General features: G+C 37.0%; 1 protein-coding gene across 1 annotated transcript in view; it reads right to left on the bottom strand.

Moving 5' to 3' along the window:
• Nucleotides 1-19,911, bottom strand: part of LOC138704232 (neurofilament heavy polypeptide-like) — a 562,031-nt gene extending 542,120 nt beyond the window's left edge. The window contains exons 1-2 of the mRNA XM_069832112.1: nt 19,762-19,911; nt 6,371-6,446 (exon numbers count right to left, since the gene is read on the bottom strand). Of these exons, the coding sequence (XP_069688213.1) occupies nt 6,371-6,446; nt 19,762-19,911 (226 nt within the window). The remainder of the gene's footprint in view (nt 1-6,370; nt 6,447-19,761) is intronic.
• Nucleotides 19,912-26,482: the final 6,571 nt, after the last annotated feature.

The following is a 26,482-nucleotide window of genomic DNA, read 5'->3' as shown; positions in this document are numbered from 1 at the left end:
TTTGACACATGCTATCCTTATGAGGTCTATGAGAGAATTTGAGGCTCCAGTTTTTTGTAGGGCAGTCGATTGAATAAATAAAAAAGTATAAATAACATGTATTGCAGACGTCACTTAGTAGATTTCCACGATGTGTTCTGCAATACAAATCACCTCCGAATATGATAAAAAATGAAATGTGCGGAGCAGTATAATGTATAGACTCGGAACGGGTCTTAACTCATCAGAATATGAATAAAATCAAATGACAATTATGATTTGTTACTTAACGACGCTATATTAACTACTGAGTTATTTAGCTTCGATGGAATTGGCGATAGTGAGATCATATTTGGCGAGATGACGCCGAGGATTCGTCATAGAGTCATAGATTACCTAACATTCTGCTTGCGGCTGAGGAATACCTAGGAAAAAACCCAAAAGGGTAATCAGTCTAAGCAGGAATCGAACCCATGTCCGAGCTCAACTTCGAATCAGCAGACAAACGCGCTGCCATCTGATCTAAGCCGGCTACGATGGTTATAATGGTGATTAAGGACAATTACTTTTATGAAACATCTACTGAAATATAAAATAAAGTGTGTGCACGAAAACCGAAACCTATAGCCTACTAGAAAGAGACAACTGATTAGATTTCGCAAGTTGTGTACTTTGGAGTACGTTTGTATTAAAAGTGGGATTTGAGTGAAAATGCACATGCGTTGCCAGACATCTTCCTGTATGGCTTACTTGCTTACAAATGGCTTTCAAGGAACCCGCAGATTCATTGCCGCCCTCATATAAGCCCGCCATCGGTCCCTATCCTGAGCAAGATTAATCCACTCTCTATCATTATATCCCATCTCCCTCAAATCCATTTTAATATTATCCTCCCATCTATTTCTCGGCCTCCCAAAGGTCTTTTTCCCTCCGGTCTCTCAACTAACACTCTATAATAATAATAATAATAATAATAATAATAATAATAATAATAATAATAATAATAATTTATTTATTTAATCTGGCAGAGCTAAGGCCAGTAGGCCTTCTCTTCCGCCCAGCCAGATATGCATTTATGGATTCGCCCATACGTGCTACATGCCCTGCCCATCCCAAACGTCTAGATTTAATGTTCCTAATTATGTCAAGTGAAGAATAGAATGCGTGCAGTTCTGTGTTGTGTAACTTTCTCCATTCTCCTGCATCCCTTTTAGCTCTAAATATTTTCCTAAGAACTTTATTCTCAAACACCCGTAATCTCTGTTTCACAACCATATAGAACAACCAGCATTATAACTGTTTTATAAATTCTAACTTTAATTTTTTTTAATTGATTATTTATATACAGGGGCAGGTATATATAGAAAATTTATTGCCTCAACTTCATAGCATAAACAAATAACAAGAAAACACTCCAACAGAAAAAGAAAATCATTGCTCATAGCACATGTGGCAGCGAACTTAGAATGAATGATAACTAGCAGGCCACCAAGAACGACATATACGTTTTTTTTTTTTTTTTTGTGAAATGACAATATAATTATTCAGTCACTGTCACTGAGAACATTTAGAAAACCAGAAAGTGATACACCAAACATTTGAAATGACTCAGTAAAGACTGTGTTACTGTTCTATGTGCAAGGAGTCAGAAGGCTACGTCACCACTTGGGATTCTGCACCTTTCCAAAATCTTTATCCTTGTCACCCTTAGTGTGTTATTAGCTGCCGTATTTGTCATTGCTTTGTTTATCTACAGTTGTTAAAGGCTTGTGCAGGTGAGCCGAATAAAGTACAATGGTAGCTTCTGGCATCTAAAGTAGGAACGAAGTGAAGTTTCCTGTGCTACTCGTTACCTTATCATTCTTTCATCCAGAATAATTAATTACTGCTAAAAAATCTTCAGTAGTTAGAGCAACTGGCTATAAATTGGAAGGACTCTGGTTCAATCCTGGGTAGTAGTAGAATTTTCCTCGTTAAAAAACTTCCAGAATGGTCTATAAGTTCACGCAGCCAACTGCAAAATTGAGTAACAAGAGCTTTTCTTAAGTAAAAAATGGTTGAGTTTTGGTGCCAACCACACTATTGCATTTTAATATCGAGGATACCGAGGTCATAAGAGCCTGGAACATTACCTCAATGTTTTCCCCTGCGCCTTTTGCTGCCAGACCAACATAATTCCGGATAAGAGTTAAACGCCTACAACGCTATCACTGGAAAACATTGTTATCGGCTACAAATATCAGTTGATTCCTGGAATTTGATCTCCAGCGTGGAAATCCGTCGCTCTATCCGGTCGGTTAATGATCGTGCAAAGAAGGCCGAAACTAATTTCCAAGCTCTAATGATTTCACATTCATACATTTGTAAGTGGACTTCTCTTTCCATCAAATAGTATACTGACGAGTACGGAAAAATGTGTGGCTATGGCAACCCTCGTCTCCGTTTATAATCCCAATATGTATATAAATATATTTGTTAACAATATGATTCAGAGTAAGACAACGTTTCCATTTTAAGGTACCTACTGAGAAAGTCATAAATCTATGAAAAGAGATTAACATACAGAATGAGTCGTAATATGGTGTACTTTTTAAGTTGGTTATTTAGCGACGCTATATCAACTACTAGGTCATTTTGCGTCGATGAGATTGGTGATAGTGAGATGGTATTTGGCGAGATGTGGCCGAGGATTCGCCATAGATCACCTGGCATTTACCTTACGTTTGAGGAAATCCTCGGTAAAATCCAACCAGGTAATCAGCCCAAGTGGGGATCGAACCCGCGCCCAAGCGCAACTTCAGACCGGCAGGCAAGCGCCTTAACCGACTAAGCTACGCCGGTGGCTAATATTGTGTACCAGAATGTATTGTAGAGTATTCTATATTCCAATATAAAAAGATTTTGTCATAGAAACACATAGCCGTGACGGATTTGTTATCGAGATATGGCATCACTGTGGAACGCGCAAAGTGGCGTTACGTCGAAGCTATTCATGCATCATTTGCTCAGACGACACTTTACAGTACACAGTAAGTACAATATTATTGTTATTGAAGAGAGAGAACAGGTGCTGTGTATTTGTGCTTTCTGCACACTGAACTACGATACCACAGCAAACGATATCACTGTCAACACGGTTGAACACTTGGCTACTTCAAGATGAAGCAATTGAGCATTACCGTCGTGCAGAGAAACTCATATGAATGAACGGTATCCAGGCAGTTAGAGTGGACGCAACAGGCCTGTTGTATGGCCGACGCGATCACCTAAACTCAGTCCCTGCGACTTCTGGTTGTGGGATCATATGAAGGAACTAGTTTACTCTCGGCGGCACACCACGAGAGAGCATCTGTTGAATGCAATTGTGGCTGCAAGAAACACAATTCGGGGCACTGTTTAAAGAGCAAGACATTCATGACGGAGGAGGGAAGAAATTGTGTTACGAAGTGAACGGTGGACATTTCGAGCATCTTCTTTGAACTTGCAATGTAAATAACCACGTAATTAAACAATACTCTCAGAAAAGTAGGTGTTGTCTTTTTCTAACTGTTATAATCATTGTCTCCATAATGAAGCGGGCACGATCATAAGTGTATGTGAAAATATGTTTCATTTTTAGTATAGGATACTCTGCACTACTTTATAGTACACAATTACGACTCATTCTGTATATTGAATGTGGGAACTGACCTACTGTAAACGGTCTTCTTAGACAGACTAAACTAGTCATTCACGAAAAATGGGACTTTGCATAAAGTCACCGCTTAGGACTACGCACTCACTTAATTCCTTTGGAAGAGAGATATTATTCGACTCTATTAAGTTTCAATTCGGAGAGGAGGAACAGAATGCTGTCAGTTGCGTAGTTTCTCTGGTTGCAGAAGCTATAAGAATTCGAGGGAAAGTGACCATACAGTCTTTCAAGAATGCAGTCACTCTGCTGACATAAGACAGCAAACAATCATTATAATGAGAGAGTAATATAGTCCGACAATTAGCAGAAAATATTCTTATATTTCTTTGCCAAAATCTTTAATTACAATTCCGGTTACATATTTTAATAAACTTCACTAAGGATGATTGTTTTCATGTTTTCTTTTAAAGCTCTCACGACATTAACATGCGTAAATCACATGCTAAAAGGAAGAATACCTATACACACTGTACGCTATTGCCTAGCGCATGCAAGAAATAATTTGTCCGTTTCTCAAACTGATACACATACATTGTCCATTTTTGCGGCTATAGTTCTACTTTGTTTAAAAATATTTTGTGTTTGCACCGAATGTACCCAGCTAACGTATATGAGTATATTCTGTTTTGTTATATAGTTATTGTTCCTGCTATTTTAATTTAATTCATTTTTAATTCCACTCGTATGAGTGTCGTTATCTTTCTATTATTTTATTACCTTGTATTTATCTTGTAACTTTTTTTTCGCGGCATGACATCTGTTTATTTTCGAAACATGCCGACAAATCGTAATCGTGCGCACCAAATGAGCCAGCAACATGGCTCTCAGGATTCATCAGGTGGCGATCACAAAATAATTTTAATCCAAGTGTAGTTAGTATATTTTCCGCATATTTTGTTAATGTAGTCGCACAGTACAGTTCCATTTCCCTGCACGGAAGAGAACCCGGTTTCACTGTATTTGCAGTTAGATACAGTACAAAATGAGCCATGATATAGGGTAGAAAGTCGAGTTGAACAACGATCGAGAAAGCAAGACTAACAGCGCCCGCAAAGCCGAAAACCCGCAAGACAATATTGACTATATCGCGTCGTTGACGTAAAGACTGCTTGTGAGCGTTTCAAGACTTCGGGAATTGTCGAGTCTCGAACGTCAAGCAGCCTTGAATCTTCACAGTTGTTTATACTCACAGACAAGACTGAACTTTTAGCTGTTTTGGCAACTGTTATATATGTATAAATAATCGATTAGCCTAGAAACTTCATCTTGGATACAAATCCGTCCACCAATCTTTATATAATTACTAGGTCTTCATTAAATTTTTAATTTAATTTACAATTTTTGGTTATTTAACGACGCCGTATCAACTACGAGGTTATTTAGCGACGATGAAATTGGTGATAGATAATATTTGGCGAGATGAGGCCGAGAATTCGACATAAATTACCTGACATTTGCCTTACGATTCGTGAAAACCTCGGAAAAACCCAACCAGGTAATCAGCCCAAGCGGGAATCGAACCCGCGCCCGAGCGCAACTCCGGATCGGCAGGTAGCGCCTTTTCTGACTGAGCTATGCCGGTGGCTGCCCTTATTAAAAGGCTAGGATTTTTCTTTTCGTATGTTTGAGATCAAGTGTACAATCTCAAGCAAAAAAAAAAGTATATTAACGCTTTATTAATTAGCGTTGTTTTATGTTTCTTATAAATACAAAGGGAATTGTTATATATATATATATATATATATATATATATATATATATATATATATATATATATATATATGTATATATACATTTTTAAATTTTATTTGGTTATTTAACGACGCTGTATCAGCTACTAGGTTATTTAGCGTCGATGAGATTGGTGATAGCGAGATGGTATTTGGTAAGATGAGGCCGAGGATTCACCATAGATTACCTGGCATTCACCTAACGGTTGGGAAAAACCTCGAAAAAAAACCCAACCAGGAAATCAGCCCAAGCGGGGATTGAACCCGCGCCGGAGCGCAACTTTAGACCGATAGGCGAGCGTCTTAACCAACTGAGCCACGCCGGTGGCCTCTACTTGTATAATCTTAGGTAATATCTGATAATGGAATCAGAACATTTCGATAACTGCGATACTGTTTTGTTCTGTCTTTTTGTCTCAATTAAACATTTCTAACGTTATTTATTTCAATTATGTAACTTATGTTATTCAACGTTACAAAATCTTTCCATGCCTACCATGCGAGATTCGAAGCGCACGAGAGTTACGAGACGAGACTCGAAATACAAATGCAACGAACACAGCGAGCGAGAGCGGCAGTTTGTTTTATTCATCTCTGGTAGGAGATGAAAAGATTGATTGATTGATTGATTGATTGACCGTGATTTTCATGCTCTGGTTACGAAGGACTTACCCTCATTTCTGGTCTTGTTACAAATTAAGTATTGGATAATTTAACGTAGTGATAACAAAAATACAATCAATATAAGTCCATTCTTCGAGAAAATTAATTAAATGCAGTTTATAGCTTTGCGCTTGCGGTAAGAGCCATCTACTGAAAACAGCCCTATAAATCAATAGAAAGAATGGAAGTTAGATCCTTTGGGAGAGAAAGTAATAGCGAACACTCGGAGCAAGTCACAATTTATTCGTGAGATAAGGAATGAATTGCACGTTGTAATTGATTTAGGGTGATATCACGGACTCACCTCTCGAGATGTCCCCAAGGGACGCTTCAGTTTTGTCTTCTTTCAGCCGGAGCAGCTCCGTCTCCAGCTCATCCTTCTGGAACACAGAAACAGAGAGATTAGTTCTCAGAAGTAGTTTAACGACCGACACGAGTGGAAGAGGCCCTTCCGATCAATTGTGCGGGAAAATTCTCTTCAATCAACGAGACTGAATAGTCGAGACGTGAGTTGAAACTGACGGCGAGCCAAGCATGCAGTGGCTTCATTCCCTTCTGAAAGCATTTATGTGATAGGATTTATTTACTCAACATATGAGCCATTCAGAGCAGAAGTGGTGTAAGTCAATACTGGGCAATGAGGTTTAAAATAAAAATTTTGTAAAATACAGCGCAAAATAGCAATTAATATGTCCTTCGTGCTATCCACTCACTACTAATAGTTTAAATAAAGTGAATATTAATTGCTACTTTGTGCTGTATTTAACAGAATGTTTACTTTAACCCTCATTACCCATTTTTTACTTACACTACTTCTGCTCTCAACGGCTCATATTTTGAGTTCCAATTTTGTTGTTCACTTATAAAAGCCTTCTTAGAAACCTAGTCAAATAGAACTGAAATGAGATATCATTTCACAAAGGAATTCCGTGTAAGCTGTACTTTTACTTTTAGTGTTTACTAATAATGTTGGTTTTAGGTAATACTGAAAATAATATCGAGGCCATCATACCAGAAGGGCGTATCAACAAATCCAGAGTTAATGAAATAATGAAACATATTTATGTTTAAAACCAATAGTTTGAGAATTACAAGGGGTATGAAAAAGAACCCAAGAAAGTATCCTGTTAAGGAGACAAGTTTAGGAAAAAACTTATTCTATCTCTAAATCAAGCATGTCAGAAATCAGACACTGAAAGTGCAGTGTATGTGCGCGGAACGCCGGTCTGTGCAGTTCACGTGTTGCTCTTACCAGTTCTTAGCGGGAGGGATGTACAAGAATCTATTCTGCGCTTCTAGTGTTCAATTAAATTGACATTTGGACATTATAAACACACTTAGCAGAAGGAAAAACACAATAATTGTCAGTGTCTATATTTGAAAGTAAATGTAACACAAGAAACAATAGACTTACTCAGTTACAATTAACAAAGCAGTCGTTTGTAAAGAATCATTTGTATACAGTATTTGAAGAAAATATAAATATTGCAGTAATTTCGAAACAACAAAAAACGAACACAGTATTTCATTTTACGTAGTAAGTACTGATTATTTCAAAGTAATACTCTTCCATTGTTCCTCAAGCATTATTGGGACCATTGGTGAACAAATGTTAAAGAAAATATTTTACTCCCAATTACATGCAATAGGACATTGTGAGGCTCTTACATTGGAATCATTTCCTTGCTGTATATTAATATAAACTCACATTATTATTAATAAATTGGATAAATTAAGCTTGAATTTAAATTTACACATAGTTTATTTGGAAAACGTTGAGAGCAAGTATCAGCAAGTTGGGAGCATTACTGAATTGAGTTAAAAGGGTAGTTCACAAGCTGTGAAGCGAGGACATTTTCTTTATGTCAGGTTTAAAGATTAATTAACGTAAGTATATTAAGGTAATATAGTAACGTGAGATGGAAAATTTGCCATTATGTATTATTTTTCGAGAAAATTTTTCCGCCTTACAAATAGTTGCTTTCTTCCTTCCCTCACATGTATTCTTCACTCAATAGTCTCATCACTTACCAGCTTATCAAATAAAAGTTGTAAGTCGTCTAACCATTGATGGTTGTGTTAGTACAGACTCCAAAACAACATCATTGTCATGTTTGTCTTGCCGTGAGAGTACTAATTAAGAAATAAGAGCTGGCGAATATCATATTTTCAGAAATTTACTAATCTGATTTAAATTCTCACATCACTATTAGGTCCAGATGACATGATGAAAACTTTTCATTTTAAAATAATTACTGTTGGCTGAGGAAAACATTATGACAATTATGTTATATGATTCGTGATTTCTCTTCTTCGTTATATCTGTGGACTCCTCACTTTATTTTTCATACCGCATACACAGTCACAGCTCAATCAGCACCCGTACTGATCTGTTTTACTGAAAGAAAAGCTCAACTGCTACTGCAGGCACTGTGCAGTCCTGACACGCGCCCCTCCAACCCGATTCACTTCCTCTAGGTAGGGGAATAGGAACTTCACATCGCACAGAGACAGCTGCACAATGTGCAGGGTTTTGGCATGCCTGGTCTAGACTCTAGACCAGTGCTCGTCAGCACTCGCTGAAATGGGTAGAGTGCATGGAGGGTAAGGAACTCTGCTTCGTCGTGCACAAGGGACAGAGAGACAGCATACCCGCTAGCAGCGATGATTGCTAGGAATGTGTCTTGTCCGCGGGTAAGATACGCTAGCCCGAGCGTGTAGTGTTTCGATGACCGCTCCTCTAGACTCTTGACTCTCTACAGCAGAGCTGTACACGATTTGTACTAACTGAGCAGACTCTTGAGCGGAACAGATTGCTGAGAACATTCAGCCGCCCTACGGAAAAGGAGTGAGAGGGAATAAGAAGTAGAAGAGGGGTTGGGTGTTTATAGGCGACTGGAAATGTATACACATACACACACGAAAGAGCTTCTTCATATGGAGTTATAATTAATTGCTCTTCTGTGTATTTTATTTTGAGAGTATAATAAATTGTCAGAGTCCTATAGCTTACATGGAAACATATGAAAATAAATAAAGGTTTGTGCCTTTGCAATTTTGATTTTAAGTTCATCAACTTTAATGTCACTCCATTTGGAAAAATATTTTTTTCAATGTATTTTACTTTTAATACTGCGATCCTATTTCTTTATTATTATTATTATTATTATTATTATTATTATTATTATTATTAGCAGCTGTAGTATTATTATTATTATTATTATTATTATTATTATTATTATTAGTAGTAGTAGTAGTAGTAGTAGTAGTAGTAGTAGTAGTAGTTTCGTTAGTATTAGTAGTAATGTTTAGTGTTGTCTGTTTCTAACTATTGCATTTATGATTTAAATAATATTTATGAACTATAGAAACATATTGTACAGAAATTCATGAATATTACAATGTTTTAAAATTCTAATATAGAATTACTAAATGAAATGATTTGTGTGCTTTTAATTTTGTAGCATTTTATAAATAAAACTAAAATATACAGGGTGATTCAAAACTTATGTTACGGAAGAATATGGTAGATAGAGGGTACTAAAACAATCATTTTTATTAAGAAATATTTGTTCTATCTTGCACCGGTCCCGCGCGGCGTTACACTTGTTTCATTGTTGTGGCTGGTAGGCAAGCATTCATCCAAGTGTCAGTGGCTTGACTTTTTGATAACTAAATATTCAAAGGAAAACAACAGACATTGACGTTTGACAACTTGTGCATCACAGAAGAGCTTGGAACTTCTAAACAATACAGGCATCGACTGCCGCGCCTGTTCAAATATGTCAGGTGTGTATGACAGGCTTCGACATTCCGTGGAAAAAGATCATCGACATGTCTACAGGTGTGGCATACACTAAGGTCTTCAGATGTCTCCGCAAGAAGTCAAGTGGATTAAAGGTTTGGTGATGTTGCTGCCCTTGAGACCAGACCTTGATAACCAATCCGTCACCAAATGTTGCCTTGCCGCAAGACTGGATTGCGCAGGAGCTCCGTCATGCTGGAACTATGTCCTGGCGCGTACTCTTCCAGTATAATGGGCAGGGTGTTTTCCAAAAAATCTGTGTAATTTTCTCCCCTTAAGCGATTTGGCATGACATGTGGACCGAGTAGTGTGTCATTAATGAGGCCACACCACACATTGACACTAAGTCGCACCTGATTACATCAGACTGCAAAGGAATATGGATTTGTCTGCTACCAAATGTGCTGGTTGTGTGTGTTAAAAGTACCATCACGTGTGAAAATTGCTTGATCAGTGAACAACACATAACTTGCAAACTGGGGTATCATTGAGCTTTGATGCAAAAATCAAATGCACGGCTTCTAATTCTCTCAGCCCCTAACGCTCCATTTCGTTAATGTTGACTGAACTTTCAATAAATGTACCACCGATATCTAAAACCAACAGATAATGACGAATCAATGCGCACAGCAACAACGAACAATCACAATATGGCAAAAAGTCACAACACTAAAACAAGTGCAGCGCCGTACCTGTGTGAGATGTTTTAGTACCCATAGTCTTCTGTAACATAAGTTTTGAATCACTCTATATATTTTAAATTCTTAAAACCACTCAACATGTGACGAACATATATAACCTACCTGAGGGTATAGAGATAGTTTTAAGTCGTCAACTTCTCTCTTGCGATCGTCGCCAACAAAATCATCATACACAGCTTTATGTATTGTGTCGTAGAGGTGCATTATATAATGTTTTAGTCTTTCTTTTATAATTTTCTGACATATAAGGCAGTGAGAATGTTCTCCAAAAACATAGCAGCTTTCCCATAACATATGAAAAGAACATGGTTGGTGATCACTTTTCTTTCGTTTCCTTACATCCATTATGCACTACAGGTAATTACAACTCAAGAGACAAGAGCATATTGAAGGATTCTGAACAGTTAACTAGAGCATCCCACTCCTCCACCGCAACGATACCGCCACTACTCTGCGTTCACGACTTATTTCTTCGACTCTCCTCCTTCAGCTGAGTGCTCGCCTTCAATGAGCACAGTTTGGACAGGGTTGGTCTAGAGTGTGGACTCTGTAGTCTGTTTCCAATTCGAAAACGCTTTGTAAAATTTGAAGAGCTCTGTTAGAATCTATGTGGCGAATAAAATACGTTAAGGTAGAAAAGATTTCGTAGACTGGTTCTTAATGTCTACGTTGTACTTACAAAAATTCCAGAAAATTATAAAAATTTAAATATGTAATAAGCAGACAGTCTACGCGGGATGACTTAAGGAAAAGTGAAGTTGTTTCGTATCTGAGTATATGGCACGTGCCACGTCGTCCGTCTTTTGTGTACTTGGCGAGTACAGCAGCGTACAGAACAAAGAGTTTGTAATGTATAACTAGAGACACCAACGGCGCTAGTTTCGCGTACAAAATTGAACCGCTGTTCGGCCGCCATTAAAGTGAGTTGATGCTTCGCCGGGAGTGCGAGCAGTTCATGCTTATTGAGTACGAATGAATATAAGTACACTCGAAGGGAAATAATAAAAAATAGTGAAATACTGCGCCGCAAATACATGTTCGAACATAGCTACTATTGTAGGATGCTCAGGAAAGCATGCATATCTTAATATTTGAAAGATTGTTCCAAATGCAGTTCCTCCTTTGAATGTGTTTACAGAATGTCGGAATATTTCTTGGATAAAATTTTTCCAGAAACACATTAATCAGGTTTATAAGGTTGGTTTCAACAATGTCTGTAACGGTTAGGTGCCATCATATTACAGTGGATTATAATAGCAAGAGTGCATAAGAAAATCCTCAGACTATATCTGTCTAAAACTGTTTTGTTTCACCATGTAATTTCCGTATTGTACAGTATGTACTTCTAGTTTTTGGTTGTATTAAATGCAAAGAAATTAGTGAAAATATAGCTGATGGCCTAGCTAGGCCTATTATTACCACTACTACTAGGCCTACTATTACCACTACTACTAGGTCTATTATTACCACTACTACTAACTAGGTCTCACTACTACTAGGCCTACTAATACCACCAAAACTAGGCCTACTATTACCACTACTACTATGCCTATTATTACCACTACTACTAGGCCTATTACTACTACTACTAGGTCTACTATTACCACTACTAGGCCTACTATTGCCATTACTACTAGACCTACTATTGCCACAAAAACTAGACCTACTATTACGACAAAAACTAGACCTACTATTACGACAAAAACTAGACCTACTACTACCACTACTACTACACCTACTATTACCATTACTACTAGGCCTACTATTACCACTGCTACTAGGCCTACTATTACCCCTACCACTAGGTCTATTATTACGATTAATACTAGGCCTATTACCACTACTACTAGGTCTATTATTACCACTACTACTAGCCAACTATTACCACTACCCCTAGGTCTACTATTACCGCTACTAATTGTATTAAAAAGTCTGTACTGACCTCTAACTTGGTGGTCATCAACTACACAATGAATAGATTGTTTTATGATAAAAATTTATTCTCATTATATTTTAAATCTGTTTCCAGAATTTTTATGATCTCATATTTCACCACTAAATATTTTCTAAGCACCATATACCTTCCTCTTCCTTTGCATGAAAGGAGTGAAATATAGATCATTTTAAATATTACAGTAAATATCCATTAGTATGTCCTTAAAATAATAGTAGTAATACAATGTCAGACACTGACCCATACTTTTCCTATGCATTCACTGACTTCGTGTGATGTAGAGAGAACATTCTGTCGATACAAAAACTGTTTAAGCGATCGGCGAAGACGATTCAGTTTCGACAACTAACGAGATTATATCGTCGTTGACTGCAACGCTGGTAATTTCATCAATGATGACTAGGACTGACCCTTGCAAGGTATGTACTAATGCACGTCATTATTCTTTTCCTTCTGACTGTCCGGAGATACAGTCGCATGTTGACGTCGTCTGTTTACGTTTAAAACCTGGTGAGCCAATGATCTGAAAGAAAAAAAAATGTAACATATAGTAAATGTGCACCTACATTCAACGATAAGTCATCCCGCATCCACTGTGTAGTAATAGGGAGTTAGAAAATTGAGAGATATTACAATTTTATTATAAATAGCACTGACAATTATCAGCAGTCAGGTAAAAATTTTGTCATGTAATGAAAATACTTTACAGACTTCAAGAAACTGTTAAAACTAGTCCTCTTACCATCTTGTTATCGATCAAATTAAACCAAACTGACCAGGCCAAATGAGACGAAACCAAACCCAATGAAACCATGTCCAACAAAACAATCTAATTCTATGGCTCTGCAGACCTTGAAAAGCTTAAACGGTCTCTTATTTTGGGGATTTCTCAACCTGAAAACAGTTACAGACACAATTCCTGTGATTTTTGTCCAGAAAAGCATCCGGGCTCTACTTAATATAACATGTAACATCACACTAACAGTGATAAACGTCCATGCTGTTGGAAGAAACTTTAGGCACGGAGGCAGTGGCTTCTAAGAGACCCAAACCTTTGTGTTCGTTTGTGAACATTTAAGAAAGGATCCAAAATCGCTAGATAAAATTATCTGAACTGATGAAGAGCATTACTAATTAAACGTAAGGTTATAAGAATATGTTCGACATATATTCTTCATACTCTGCCATATTTTCAACATCAGATATTAGAATGTTAGGAAGTGACGTGAACACTCGTATGGGGACATCTTTGCTGTTTGGAACGAACTGGTCGCCATGTTGATTCTGAATCAGGAAATTCCCATTTATATTTCTCATAACGACAGAATCCTTTCACATTCACATCTCAAAAATACCACACCATACGTACACTAATTTTTTAAATTTTTCTTGTTTCCGTTTTTCCACTTAAGCAAATACTCTACATAACATTTGCAAACTACATCGGGAACCAAAAACGTATCTTGCTCTCCTAGTTTCATTCCAAAATATTATGCTAGATTGAAAGAGTAAACTACAAATTAAAAATTAAAAAGAGAGACAATTGAAAAACCGTTCTCCGTAATAATAACTGCCCGAAAGAATTATTCTAAAAATAGAAACGGAAATTGTTAAAAAATACGTAATTATTCAAATATCTTTTTTCATATAATGTTATAGTTTGAACATTTTCTATCTTATGAATGATAGAAAATTTGGCGAAGATGCTGTGATTTCCGGAATCAGCGCTCCCGGAATTCTCTTAATTCGTTGCTACATATTTGGCACCAGGAAAACAATTTGTTTGGCTATGTAATCTAAAATAGCTGCTTCATATATTCATACAAGTCTCCATATCACATTTTACTATAGGACCGTAATTTCTTTTAAGAATTTTCCAAAGGAAGACTGAATCTGTTACACACCAAAGCATTTCAATTCCACATTCAATCAAGGGTTAATTCCAACATGATATGGCAACGTTGCCAGAAGTTTGATCAGCAAGTAATTTCTAGGATTGGGGGCCCTCGCAGATTTATTGTTGTTGTAAACAATGCAACTTAATCTGGTAATGTGGAATTATTGAACATGACCTCTCTTCGTGTAAGTGCATACTTCAACTTGTGTTGAACACGACTAGAAACGATACTGGTTTGATTAACTATCTTTGATTGTGTTTCCAACACTAGCAACTACGTCATCGAATAATGAAAAACAGAAATGAATTGGGCGACTAATGTGCGTGTGGTGATGCTAATGCAATTACTAGATCATGCTGTCATTCAAACGTCCCAGCTGGCACCACCATCATGTTTTACACGCACTTACTACTTTATACATTACATCCTATAATTAAATGTGATAATACAGCTCTAATGACACCGTTACAGCTAGTAGCTCGTTATTAATGAGTTTGTCATATGTAATTTAGTTTCATTAAAGATATCTGTGAATAGGACAATTTCTAAACATTTATACAAGTTTTGTTAAAACTAAGTGAAATAAAATTATGGCGCAATACTAGCAGGATGCCATGGGACGGAGGTTAAACTTCCACTTCTATTGGGAGTGACAAGGACCTGGGTCGAATTCTCGACAAGTATTTTCACATGTAACTCCAAACATTGAGGCTAGGTGAGCTTACATTTTATTATGTTTTCCTTTTGTCGTTTGGCATCATGTCCACCCTGTGCCCAGGAAATCCCTCTACTTCTGAATATGTAGAACGGACTAAACATGTCATTCAATGAAATAGTAATATCTTACCAATAGGCCTCTTAATGTATGTACGTATTTATTAACACTACAATTGGGTATACACCCGGTGGCAGTAATATATAATATACAATAATACAATAATTATAGCAATAAAAAAATAAAATAAAATGAAATAAACGTAATTTTATTTCTAACTATAAATAAATAGATGCAATAAACCTAGGACTATAAATAAAAACTATTCTATAATAACGCCTACAATAAGCAAAAGTAAACCTAACTTATAAGTACTTCTATTTCTCCCAACTATTACCAATTTATGCAAATCTAGTCTTTCAGGTAAAGCTCCCTGTAAAGCAGATTTGAATAATTTCAAGAGAGAAATTGTTCCGGGGCCGGGTATCAATCCCGGGACTTCTGGTTGAACGTACCAGCGCTCTACCAACTGAGCTACCCGGGAACTCCACCCGACACCGTCTCAACTCTTCCCTTTATATCCACACAACTCGCGTGGGCTGACGAAACGCCAGACCCCCACACCGAGTGCACACAATCTCTGTGTGACTTGGAATTGTGGTTTTCTGTTAACTTACACAGTGACATATATTATGCAAATCTAGTCTTTCAGGTAAAGCTCCCTGTAAAGCAGATTTGAATAATTTCAAGGGAAAAATTACCAATTTAATTAATTACATATCACCTTAATTAATTACATATCAACTTAATTACCATATCATCTTAATTAATTACATATCAACTTAATTACCACATCATCTTAATTAATTACATATCACCTTAGTTTATTTACATATCAACTAAATTACATATCTCAATTAATTACATATCAACTTAATTACATATTATCTTAATTACATATCACCTTAATTTATTTACATATCAACTAAATTACATATCATCTTAATTAATTACATATCAGTGGCGGTTCCTGCTTATTTCTTAAGAGGAGGGCTTCCTGTGAGGTTTATGAGAAGGTTGGTTGCGTCTCTTCTGATGGCTCTACTAGACGGGCTGATATCATCATAATTGATCGGCAGAAGGATAAGGGTGTCATTCTTGATCCCACAATCCGTTTTGAGATGCATGAGCAACAGCCACAAGAGGTGTGTCGTGAAAAACAAGTCATATATGAACCTTGTTGTCAGCATCTTGGAGCACAATACCACATTACACATTGGACAGTTTTTGGGCTCATGTTCGGTGCCCGTGGCACGATCCCACGTGAAACTTTAAATAAATTTAAATAATATAAAATTTCTGATACAACGATTGATGCCATAGGATCTCACGTGTTAAAATCATCCTTAGATATAATTAGTAATCATTTGTACCCAACAAAATTTTTATTGTAAATGATTTCCTACGTTTTCTTATCTTAATGTTTTTTCTTTTTCTTTCCAAGTGTCACAAAATTGTTTTGTTTACTTATTATTCTTTATGAATTGATTAGTAGGCCGATCTATCGAACCCTTATTTAGGGCGGCTTTTGTTTCTACAAATTATCTCTACAGCACGAAATGACCCCTTCTTGAATGAAACATGCTACAAATCAGCCTACATGCATATATGTAAGATCAGGTAGTGTTGGGGTTGGCCTTCCCTTCTGTATAGCAATAATCTGTTCTTGTAAACTGAATCTCCTAAATTGTCCAAAATATATTACGTTTTCACTTCCATTCATTGTTGAATAATTGCGCAAATTAATATTTACAAGGAAATTCACAACCTCGTAGCATTTTTCGAGCACACTACAGCATCACACGTGTTGGAAGAGACTAGTTACTAACTCGTAACCGGAACCGTTTTACGGAAATGGAAATGGGAAATAATCTGAGGAAAGTGACAACACTCCACCACCCACGTGGTCTGTGTTGCCACATGTACATTTTACAAGTTCAGTATCACATGCTTTTGAGGAATTCAGTTCTTGTAAAGTCATACTATCATTATTGTTGAAAGCTGCCGGTGGCCGATTAATTTTTTATGTTAAAAATGATGTAGTTTGGAGTACCTACTTTCAGTTTCAAATATATTTGTACAAAACTGACAACTTGGCTGTTGCCCTGCCTAGTAAACAATGAATAGAAGTGAATTTCAGGGGCCAACTACGTAGAAGTACTTCCTCTTTGTTTTACATAAACCCGACTTTAACTTTCAAATATCCACGAAAGTTTCAAACCAATGAATAGTAGCCTATATAAAGTGCAATGATAATATTTTTTATTTATAATTTTAGAAAAAAGTTTATATGGTGTCTTTCATTACGTTGCGTTAAAACTGTTTTTGTTGTGTCTCCTTCTAGATGCGTTATAGTCCGGTTGAATGCAGCATCGTTAGGTGGCAGCGATAGCGAGCTTGCTGCACGACCAGTCGGTTTCTATTTCCCGCCCATGACTGATCCAGAGGAGGATCTCCTCCCTCTCCGTTCATTTACTTGCTTTAAACTCTGCTTCTTTCTCTGGCCGTTAGTGCGCTGTTGTCTATGTGTGTTAACTGCAATAGAGGAGGAATGGAGTGCCTTTCCTCTACACAGACAATCTCGCATCTTTCTCACAGTTTTCTACAGCACATGAGCGCGCGTCGTTTAAAACTCGATCAACCGAGTTTTCCTTATAGCTGTGAACTTAAAAATGATCGAATCTTCCTCGATTTTCAAGGCATATATTTTATTTGGTATTTACTTTCAAAAGAATAAAATATGAGGAGGACGTTCCTCCCTTCCCTCCCCCGAGGAACGGCCACTGTTACATATCAACTTAATTAATTACATGACAACTTACATAATTACACTGCACCTCCAATTACATTTTCAGTCTAATCTCCTCAACCTTTCCTTAAATGTAGGATTGATTTTGAGAGGACCACCCTGAAAGATTGCCGCAGGTAACCTGTTGCAGTCTACTATTGTGTGGTTAACAAAGGAAAATTTTGCCATCTCCGTTCTTTGTTTTCTGCATTTAAACTTCCCAATATGATCCGCCCTGTCTAAGTATGATGGTGTTGCTAATCTAGCATTGATGTCGGTCCATGCTTTGTATCCCATTTGTGCCTTAAACAAAGTGCGGTGAGTCTGAATTTTCGTCGCCTTGATTTGAGAAATTCTCACCCTAAGTCTTTTACTATCTCTTCACCATGTCCCTTCCCCATTTTAACATACTTTGCTGCCTTGCGTTGAACCTTTTCTATTGAATCGATTTCGTTTTGTCTGTACGGATCCCAACCTACTGCTCCATATTCCATAATTGGACGAACAAGGGTTTTGTACGCTAATTCTTTTGACCTTCGTTTAGATTTCTTATGAATACGCATAGGGAAATGTAGTGCTTTCCAGGCTTTCCTTGTGGTATTAATAATAATAATAATAATAATAATAATAATAATAATAATAATAATAATAATAATAATAATAATAATCATCATCATCATAATATGCAATTTTATCTAACAGTTAGAGGCATCGGCTTTCCATGACGCAGACTAGGTTCAAATGACAGACATTTGAGGTGAAATTCGTGGTGGATAACAATACACTTTAATGGATTTTCTTGACTGGTTTTCATAGATTTCCCAACATATCTTTTAACCCATTACTGCATAGCGTCCTAAAAATGGGATGTGCGTAAAATATTGATTTCTATGGAACTTTTCTTGTTTAGTACAGTTGGAGGCATTGTTTAGAAGGTAAATTATTACATTGTATTATGGTGTTGAAGCATTTGAATTCCGCGCTAACATTTGTTCATACCAGCTAATATTTACAAGATGGCAGGATAACAGTATTTACTGACGCACCGCATGTAAGTTCATTCTTAGTTACTCTGTAATGGTGATACAGAAATCTGATTTTTATTTTCACATAATGAGTTGAATACTTCAGTTTTCATGTGGTATATAACAACAATAAAATTTTCTTATATGTTGCTAGGTACAAGGTGAAATAAAGTGCCGTCCTAAAAATAGGACGCCATGCAGTGTGCACTCCTGTAGTATTCTTTATAATATGTATAGACCCTATGGTTTCCATTACATTGTTTTAATTTTTAGTTGGTTATTTAACGACGCTGTATCAACTACTAGGTTATTTAGCGTCGATGAGATTGATGATAGCGAGATGATATTTGGCGAGAAGAGGTCGAGGATTCGCCATTGATTACCTTGCATTCACATTACGGTTGGGGAAAACCTCGGAAAAAACCCAACCAGGTAATCAGCCCAAGCGGGGATCGAACCCGCGCCCGAACACAACTTCAGACCGGCAGGCAAGCGCCTTAACCGACTGAGCCACGCCGGTGGCTTACATTATTTTATTTCCAGTCTAACCGTGAAGCTACGATAGGTAGCGAAAATCCGGTTTCGGAAACCAGATATAACGGCTAGGGGGGAATAATCGTGCTAACCACGCGATACCGCCATTCTGGTTGGATAATTGTCCACCTCTGTTTCGGCATGAGGACGTGAGACCAGCAGCAGGCTGGTCGGTCTTGACCCTTCATGGACTGTAAAGCTACGAATTGTTTTACAATCACCACCATCAGCACCAGCGCTAGCAGCAGCAATAGCAGCACCATCACTAGCAGCAACAGCAGTACGAGCGCTAGCACAGAAACAGCAGCACCAGCGTTGGCAGTACTAATGTTAGCAACAGCGATAACAACAGAGTGGTGGTCCATCTTCGCTTATTTTCTTGATGTTGCCATAGTAAATGCTTGGTTTCTGTACAGAAACATGAAGCCTCAAAACTCTTCAGAATCGCTCCTCAACTTTTGCCGTCTCCTGGCTTTTACAGTACTGAAAAGACATGGGGTGAGTTCCCACTAAGGAAAAATTGTTCCCAATTCCATCAGGAGATATAAGATTTGATGGTCAACACCACTGGCCAGTCGAAAATGAAACTCTGCGAAAGTGTGCTAATTGCAAAGGGAAAGCAAAGTTCATCTGCAGCAAGTGTCAAATTGGACTCCACCCTAAATGTTTCAACTCTTACCACACAAAATAGTGTTGTGCAATTCGTAGGCTTGTGTGAGGAGGACAGTTGAACCACTGATTCTAATATGTGTATATGTATTTGCTACATAATAAATACATAAACACTATTTGAACTAAAATAGGGGTTATTCTATTCAGCTACTGTGTCACTGACCATTATGCATAGCGTCCTATTTATGGGACGGTCCTTAATTTTTATCCCAGAAAGTAAATAAAGATAAAAATGGTAAGAAAGCATTCTTAAGTCACAAACTAGCAAACTTAAACTCAGAAACGCATTTTTCAAGTCATTAATAACTTTATGCAGTAATGGGTTTATTATCGTTCCATAGGGAAGTAGGCCCTACTGTTAAGAGCTGACGAGAAGGAGAGCGGAAGGAATGTGTGACGTATACTGGTCATAATATTTCTATCGCATTCACCGTAGTACTACGTGTCGTGGAAATATTAGTCGCATTTCTAATTTAACATTTTAATGCGAAATCGTTTTTTAAACCGTTAACCGTTAAGAATAAATTAAGTTATGTTATTCTCAAAGCATTTAAATAATTAAATTTAATTTTCTACCGTTACTTTATTCAGGAATTCGACAATTTAAGAATAATAAATCTGCAACAAAAATTGTGTACATTAATGTAATAACAGTATGTAATCAGTAAGTTTACAATGTTATACTTTATTACATGAGTAATGAATATAATAATTGCATAACATTGTAAGCGAGTATACATTGTACGAGATTCATACGCTATTTTTTGTACAACAGATTTACAAAAGGATATTAATAAAATAAAATAAATATTAATTAATTAACTATATGCCTACTAATATTACCATTAACTTGACTCAAAATTTTCTTAGGCTTCCAGCCAGGTCATAAGTTGGTGATCCACCGACGTTTCGAGGATGTTCATCTTCCTCATCTCCAGGGTTAAATGATAGGCCTATCTAAGGGTACCAGCTCCTTTATTTATAGTGCCAGAGGGGGGAGTCAGCCGAGGAGCTGTGCGCTGATCGGCTGACTCCCCCCTCTGGCACTATGAATCATTTAACCCTGAAGATGAGGAAGATGAACATCCTCGAAACGTCGGTGGATCACCAACTTATGACCTGGCGGGAAGCCCGAGAAAATTTTGAGTCATCACGTCGCCAGGAAAGCTTCAGTAGTTATACCATTAACTTAGTTATTTTGACGAATAAAAAACAATCTGTATAAACACTATAATGAAAATGAAACAAAATTATAATCGCTTCATAAAGAGAGGGCATCAGTCCAGTTTAGCTAAGTTGTGGGAAATGTCACGGAGGGGGACTGGCCTAGGGACGAGGGTGATTGCCTGGTAGAAACCTGGATACACAGCGAATCTTAGTGTAGTCAGCAGTGTGTGTTTGGGAATGCGCCTAGCTTGAGGGTTAGCGTAATAGATCGTAACAGGTCGCAGTGCTGGGTCACAGTGCCCCCTACCGTAAAATCAAATTCTATTCGTCCGTCGGAGATGGATTTTAAACCTAGCGACAGGACTAGGCTGCTACTCGCCGCCACCGGGTTTCCTCTTCCCCTTTCCTCATCTTCATCATCATCACTCATTTCATACATTACACTTACACATACCCTCACCCTTGTGCACGACATAACTCTCCAAAGATACAGATCATGCACAACTTGGTAAGCCGAAGTGGTGCGCAACTTCAAAATGGATCAAAATCCTGCCATATATCCGCAATATGAGGCATCCAAATCACGTAAGTGAACTGGATAGGCATCGGACACACACAAATCTAAATACTGCAACTAAGCATTCCTTCAAATATAAACTCTGTATAAATATTCCTTATAAATAAACATACTCCAGGGTGATTTACGAGGATATACCGTCCCTTACGGAGCTTAATTCCGAAGACATTCTGAGCAAAAAAGTCATATAAACATTTGTCCTAATCTCAATATTTGCAGAGTTACACTAATTTGAAATTGTTTGTAAAATACCATTAGTCTTGAGTTTTAAAAGTAAAAGAATGTTACAGATAAAGAATGAACTATTGAGAAGTATCATTTCTTTAATTATCTAGTAACAGTTGATACAGCGTCATTAAATATCCGACTGAAAAGAGCAAGATTCTTTCATGACATAAAAATACGAAAAGAATCTTTTGACTAAACTTACCTTCCGAAGGAAATGGTACTGATAACATTATTACATTTCTTACAATCTGTCACTATCAGCGATATTTGAATTCATTATCGTTACTGTAAGTCGGATCTCTAGAATTAAAATCCGACCATTGAACAGAATGTTTGACTTACGCCATTCATTTTTGCTTAGTCAGCCAAATAACAGTCGAGACGTGTGGGAGGTACTTAATGGTCTCGTCGGTAGAATCAGAGGTGGGTATTACACACTCTAGTAGTCTACTATATACAGTTACGAAACTTGAGTTGTGAGGGTGCTAGGAACAGTACAATGTGCCGGTACTATTTCGCATTGTCTGTAATGAGGCGATATTAGCGATCCTAGTGGTTAGCAACTATCTATGAATGCATATTTACTACGTATTGAGCTTCGTGACTGTATATACTAGATTATGGTATTACTGTCGTCCATTTCATGCTCTATGTTCGGTTCAAGTTTGTCGAGCGTGACAAGAACCGAAGTCTGCTTTGAAGAAGCGGTTCTGTCGCAGCTCGCTCGGACTTGCGCCTTGTATGATCCGTGTCCTTGAAGTTCGCTGGCCTCTCCCCTCCCAACCTTTCATGATTATAGCTGAGAAAGGATTTTAGAACAATTCTTGTGAAGTTTTATTTAGATGTAAGGAAGGTAATTTTCATTACAGAAATATAATTAAACATCATCAGAACTATACGTACATATTTATAACAAAACCTAACAACTTTATAATTAAATATCCTAATCTTGTCAATTCCAATAGTTCTAGTATTAAATTGAAAAAAGTTATGTATGAATTTCATAAAAATTAAAAAATTGTAAATTTAAATTTATATATTCTTATTGAGTAGTAGACATAAGACAAATTGTATTATATACTTCTTAATTTCAATTCAGGAATCCTCCCCTGAGCACGAGTTCTACTCTTTCAGGGGCGAGCTTAAGTTTTTTTGTTTATTTATTTTATGTTACAATTATTAGCTAAATAAATAAATAAATAAATAAATAAATAAATAAATACAAGCATATTACATTATGTTTTAAAAATACATGACAGTTTTTACCATATCAATACTGAAAGAAAATATTCTGCACATAATATTCAAATAAATCACAGTTACTCGGTAACAATATTTGTATGACTATACAGATGATGAAATATTACAGGCACTATGTTCGATTCAAATTAGTGGAGTATGAAGAAATTCGACATTCGTCGATGTTCGCTCTACAAAAAAGCCTGTCGTGTTTGTTCGAACTTATAAAACTATTCACTGTCCTCCACTTCTACCTCTTCATGTTTCAGCACAAATCTTGCGATTAGTTCTTCAGACAAAATAAGAAGAAGTTTGTAATCTCTTGTTTGCCTCTCCTGTTCCAACATTGCAGGTCACAATTTTAAACCGCTTAAGGAATTTAGCATATATCTTGCTATTATCTTTTTTTCATGTGGAATGAGACGAAGTTTGCAATGTCTTGATATCCTCTCTGTTTGAACATTGCACAATACTAGTCGGTACTTTGAACATAGCTATGCATTTTTTTATATACTTTGTTTGATTTATTTATGTGTATATTTTTGTGAATGTTTAGTCATATTAATAACAAGAAAAATTACCTATAGATACACATTACTATGCGTAACTTCGTAGGATATGTGCATGACATTCTTATGCAGCTAAAGCATAAGTGCGCAGGGAGAGGAGGAACTAAAGAGAAAGGCATCGAACATTTGTAAGGAAAGGAGAAGATTCAACAAAAGCAAAAGGAGCTTCGGTTGTACAGAGACTCGGCAAACTTGAACCGAGCATAAGACTTCTTACCGGTTTTCAATGGACTCGGTTATTTTAGTTTACATGTTTCATTTCCATGTAATGTTGGGTTGCCTATGGAGTAGGGCGAAGTTTGTAGTATCTTGATATCCCCTCTCATGTTCGAACATTGCACAACCTAGTGGGTATAACGTTCACTAACTTCATCACATATGAATGTTACGAATTTTACTCTTCATATGATAATTTTATGTTAAACACGTGCTATCACAGTGGTATGTTATTAGTTATTTTCTTACTCCTTTCCAACGTTTATTCTAGTCTTGTATAATGTCTTATCGAATCATTTACTGTTCTTAGCCTATAGCTCCTATAACATCGTTTTCTTAATACTCTAGTTACATCCATGTCTTCAAATTAATTTCTTTCCTTTCATTCTGAATAAGCAGCGTATCTTTAAAGAAAAACAGCGGAATTTTAACACAATTTATTAATTTATTCCAATATATTTTAATATGTCATGACTAGTGAGAACGGGAAAACCTGGGCAGACCAAGAAAAAAGTTGGATTCAGACTGTGGCAGTCCATATGGTCTAAGACATACGAGATCGATAACAACTCGCATTGAGTTGGACTATGTCGACGTAATTTGATTTCTGGAACATTTCATATTTACTAATTGTTCTCTCGCTATCTTTCACTTTTGTTGTTACGACCTTCAGATATTCAAACCACGATTGGTTACCAACAATAGAAATATTATGTTTTATTTAACGACGCTCGCAACTACCGAGGTTATATCAGCGTCGCCGGTGTGCCGGTATTTTGTCCCGCAGGATTCGACATGGCCCGGGATCGAACCTGCAATCTTGGGCGTAGAAGGCTAGCCCTATACCAACTCCGCCAACCAGGCCGACCCGACTTTAGATTTCAAGCTTTTAGGCCTATAGCCACTGCTCTGAAATATTATGGTTCAGATAATGCTGCGATGGATTGCGTATTTACATTTTAAAGTAATATTAATTAGACTATTCTACAATCACCTGAAATCGATGTTCCAAATTAAAAAGTATGAAAGGCAGAACCGACTATCGAACCTTCTCAGGTAGTCGAAACATTGATACGAGCACATCACTCTACTCTCTTTCCAGCTAAAGATTAAAGTAAATGTAAATAAATGCATGTGGCATAATGGTTCCAGATTGGCTATTGAATGCACAACGCCTCCAAGCTCATGCTTGTCATCTTCTTTCTCACATTAAAATATTTCCTTCTAAATTAATAAAATGTATAATATTCATGGAATACGTGTAAATTAAACATGCTTATAAGAACACCTTCTTACGATTTAAACAATAAGTTTATATTAGTACCTAGTTTCAGACATTGCATGATAAATCGTTGTAACGTGTATTATGGCAACGCGCATGCGTAATAGGCATTAAACGGAACTCCCAAAGTGACCTCCAGCTTTACAGAGCACATCAGCACAGCTGGTAACACAGTGAGAGATTCAGTGTTGCCAACCTCAAAAAAATTCTGTAGAATTAAAAAAATTCTCCGCTCTTCAAAATATAACATTTAATCACAAATCCACTATTCCCAGTAGAGGAGTAATGAACTCTTCGATATCAACTCGAATAGCCTATATCTAACTAATGAAAATTCTTCGCTATCCCTGTGTTATTGAATCACCGTGTCTGTCGGCACAAAATGCGTCTCCCCTCTGCCTCCAGCGCGTGTGCGTTTCGAGAACGATCACGTGAGAGATGCATGCCTTGATCACGTGAAAGATGTCTTTGTGAATCCCCGACTTTGTCTTTCTCGCACCATCTGAGATCGAGGTCAATGTCTCAATCGCAACAGTTAGTTCGTGCCAGGCGACAGTGATTTTTGTATTGTATTGTAGTAGCCTATTGTTAAAACAGTCTGTACAAGAAGCATGTGTTATAGTGTTGTATTTGTGTCGGATATGGAGGGAACACAGCCACTATCAAGTTCCGATTAATAGTATAAGAGTTCACACACTGACGTAAGTAGAATCTAATTATTATATTAATAAAATTTTAACTTATTAAAATCATATAGGTCTTATTATTAACCCTCTGTGAGCATTTTAAGGGTTAGTTTAATGAATATGTTGAAATGTTGTCTGCAATATATCAGATGATGGCTGCCCTGCGTGCTCACTTGCTGAAAATAATGCGCCCTGGTGGCTGCTTTGGTAGCTAGCTTGCGATTGCGGAGTAATACATTTCGGTTTTGTTTATGACTACTTCAATCTTTAGTTGGAAATAGTATAGCTAAGAGCCATGAA

Source organism: Periplaneta americana, chromosome 8, assembly GCF_040183065.1.
Source record: "Periplaneta americana isolate PAMFEO1 chromosome 8, P.americana_PAMFEO1_priV1, whole genome shotgun sequence".
NCBI classification, from domain to species: Eukaryota; Metazoa; Arthropoda; class Insecta; order Blattodea; family Blattidae; genus Periplaneta; species Periplaneta americana.
The sequence above is the reverse complement of the archived record's forward strand: the minus strand, read 5'-3'. Positions and strand labels throughout refer to the sequence as shown.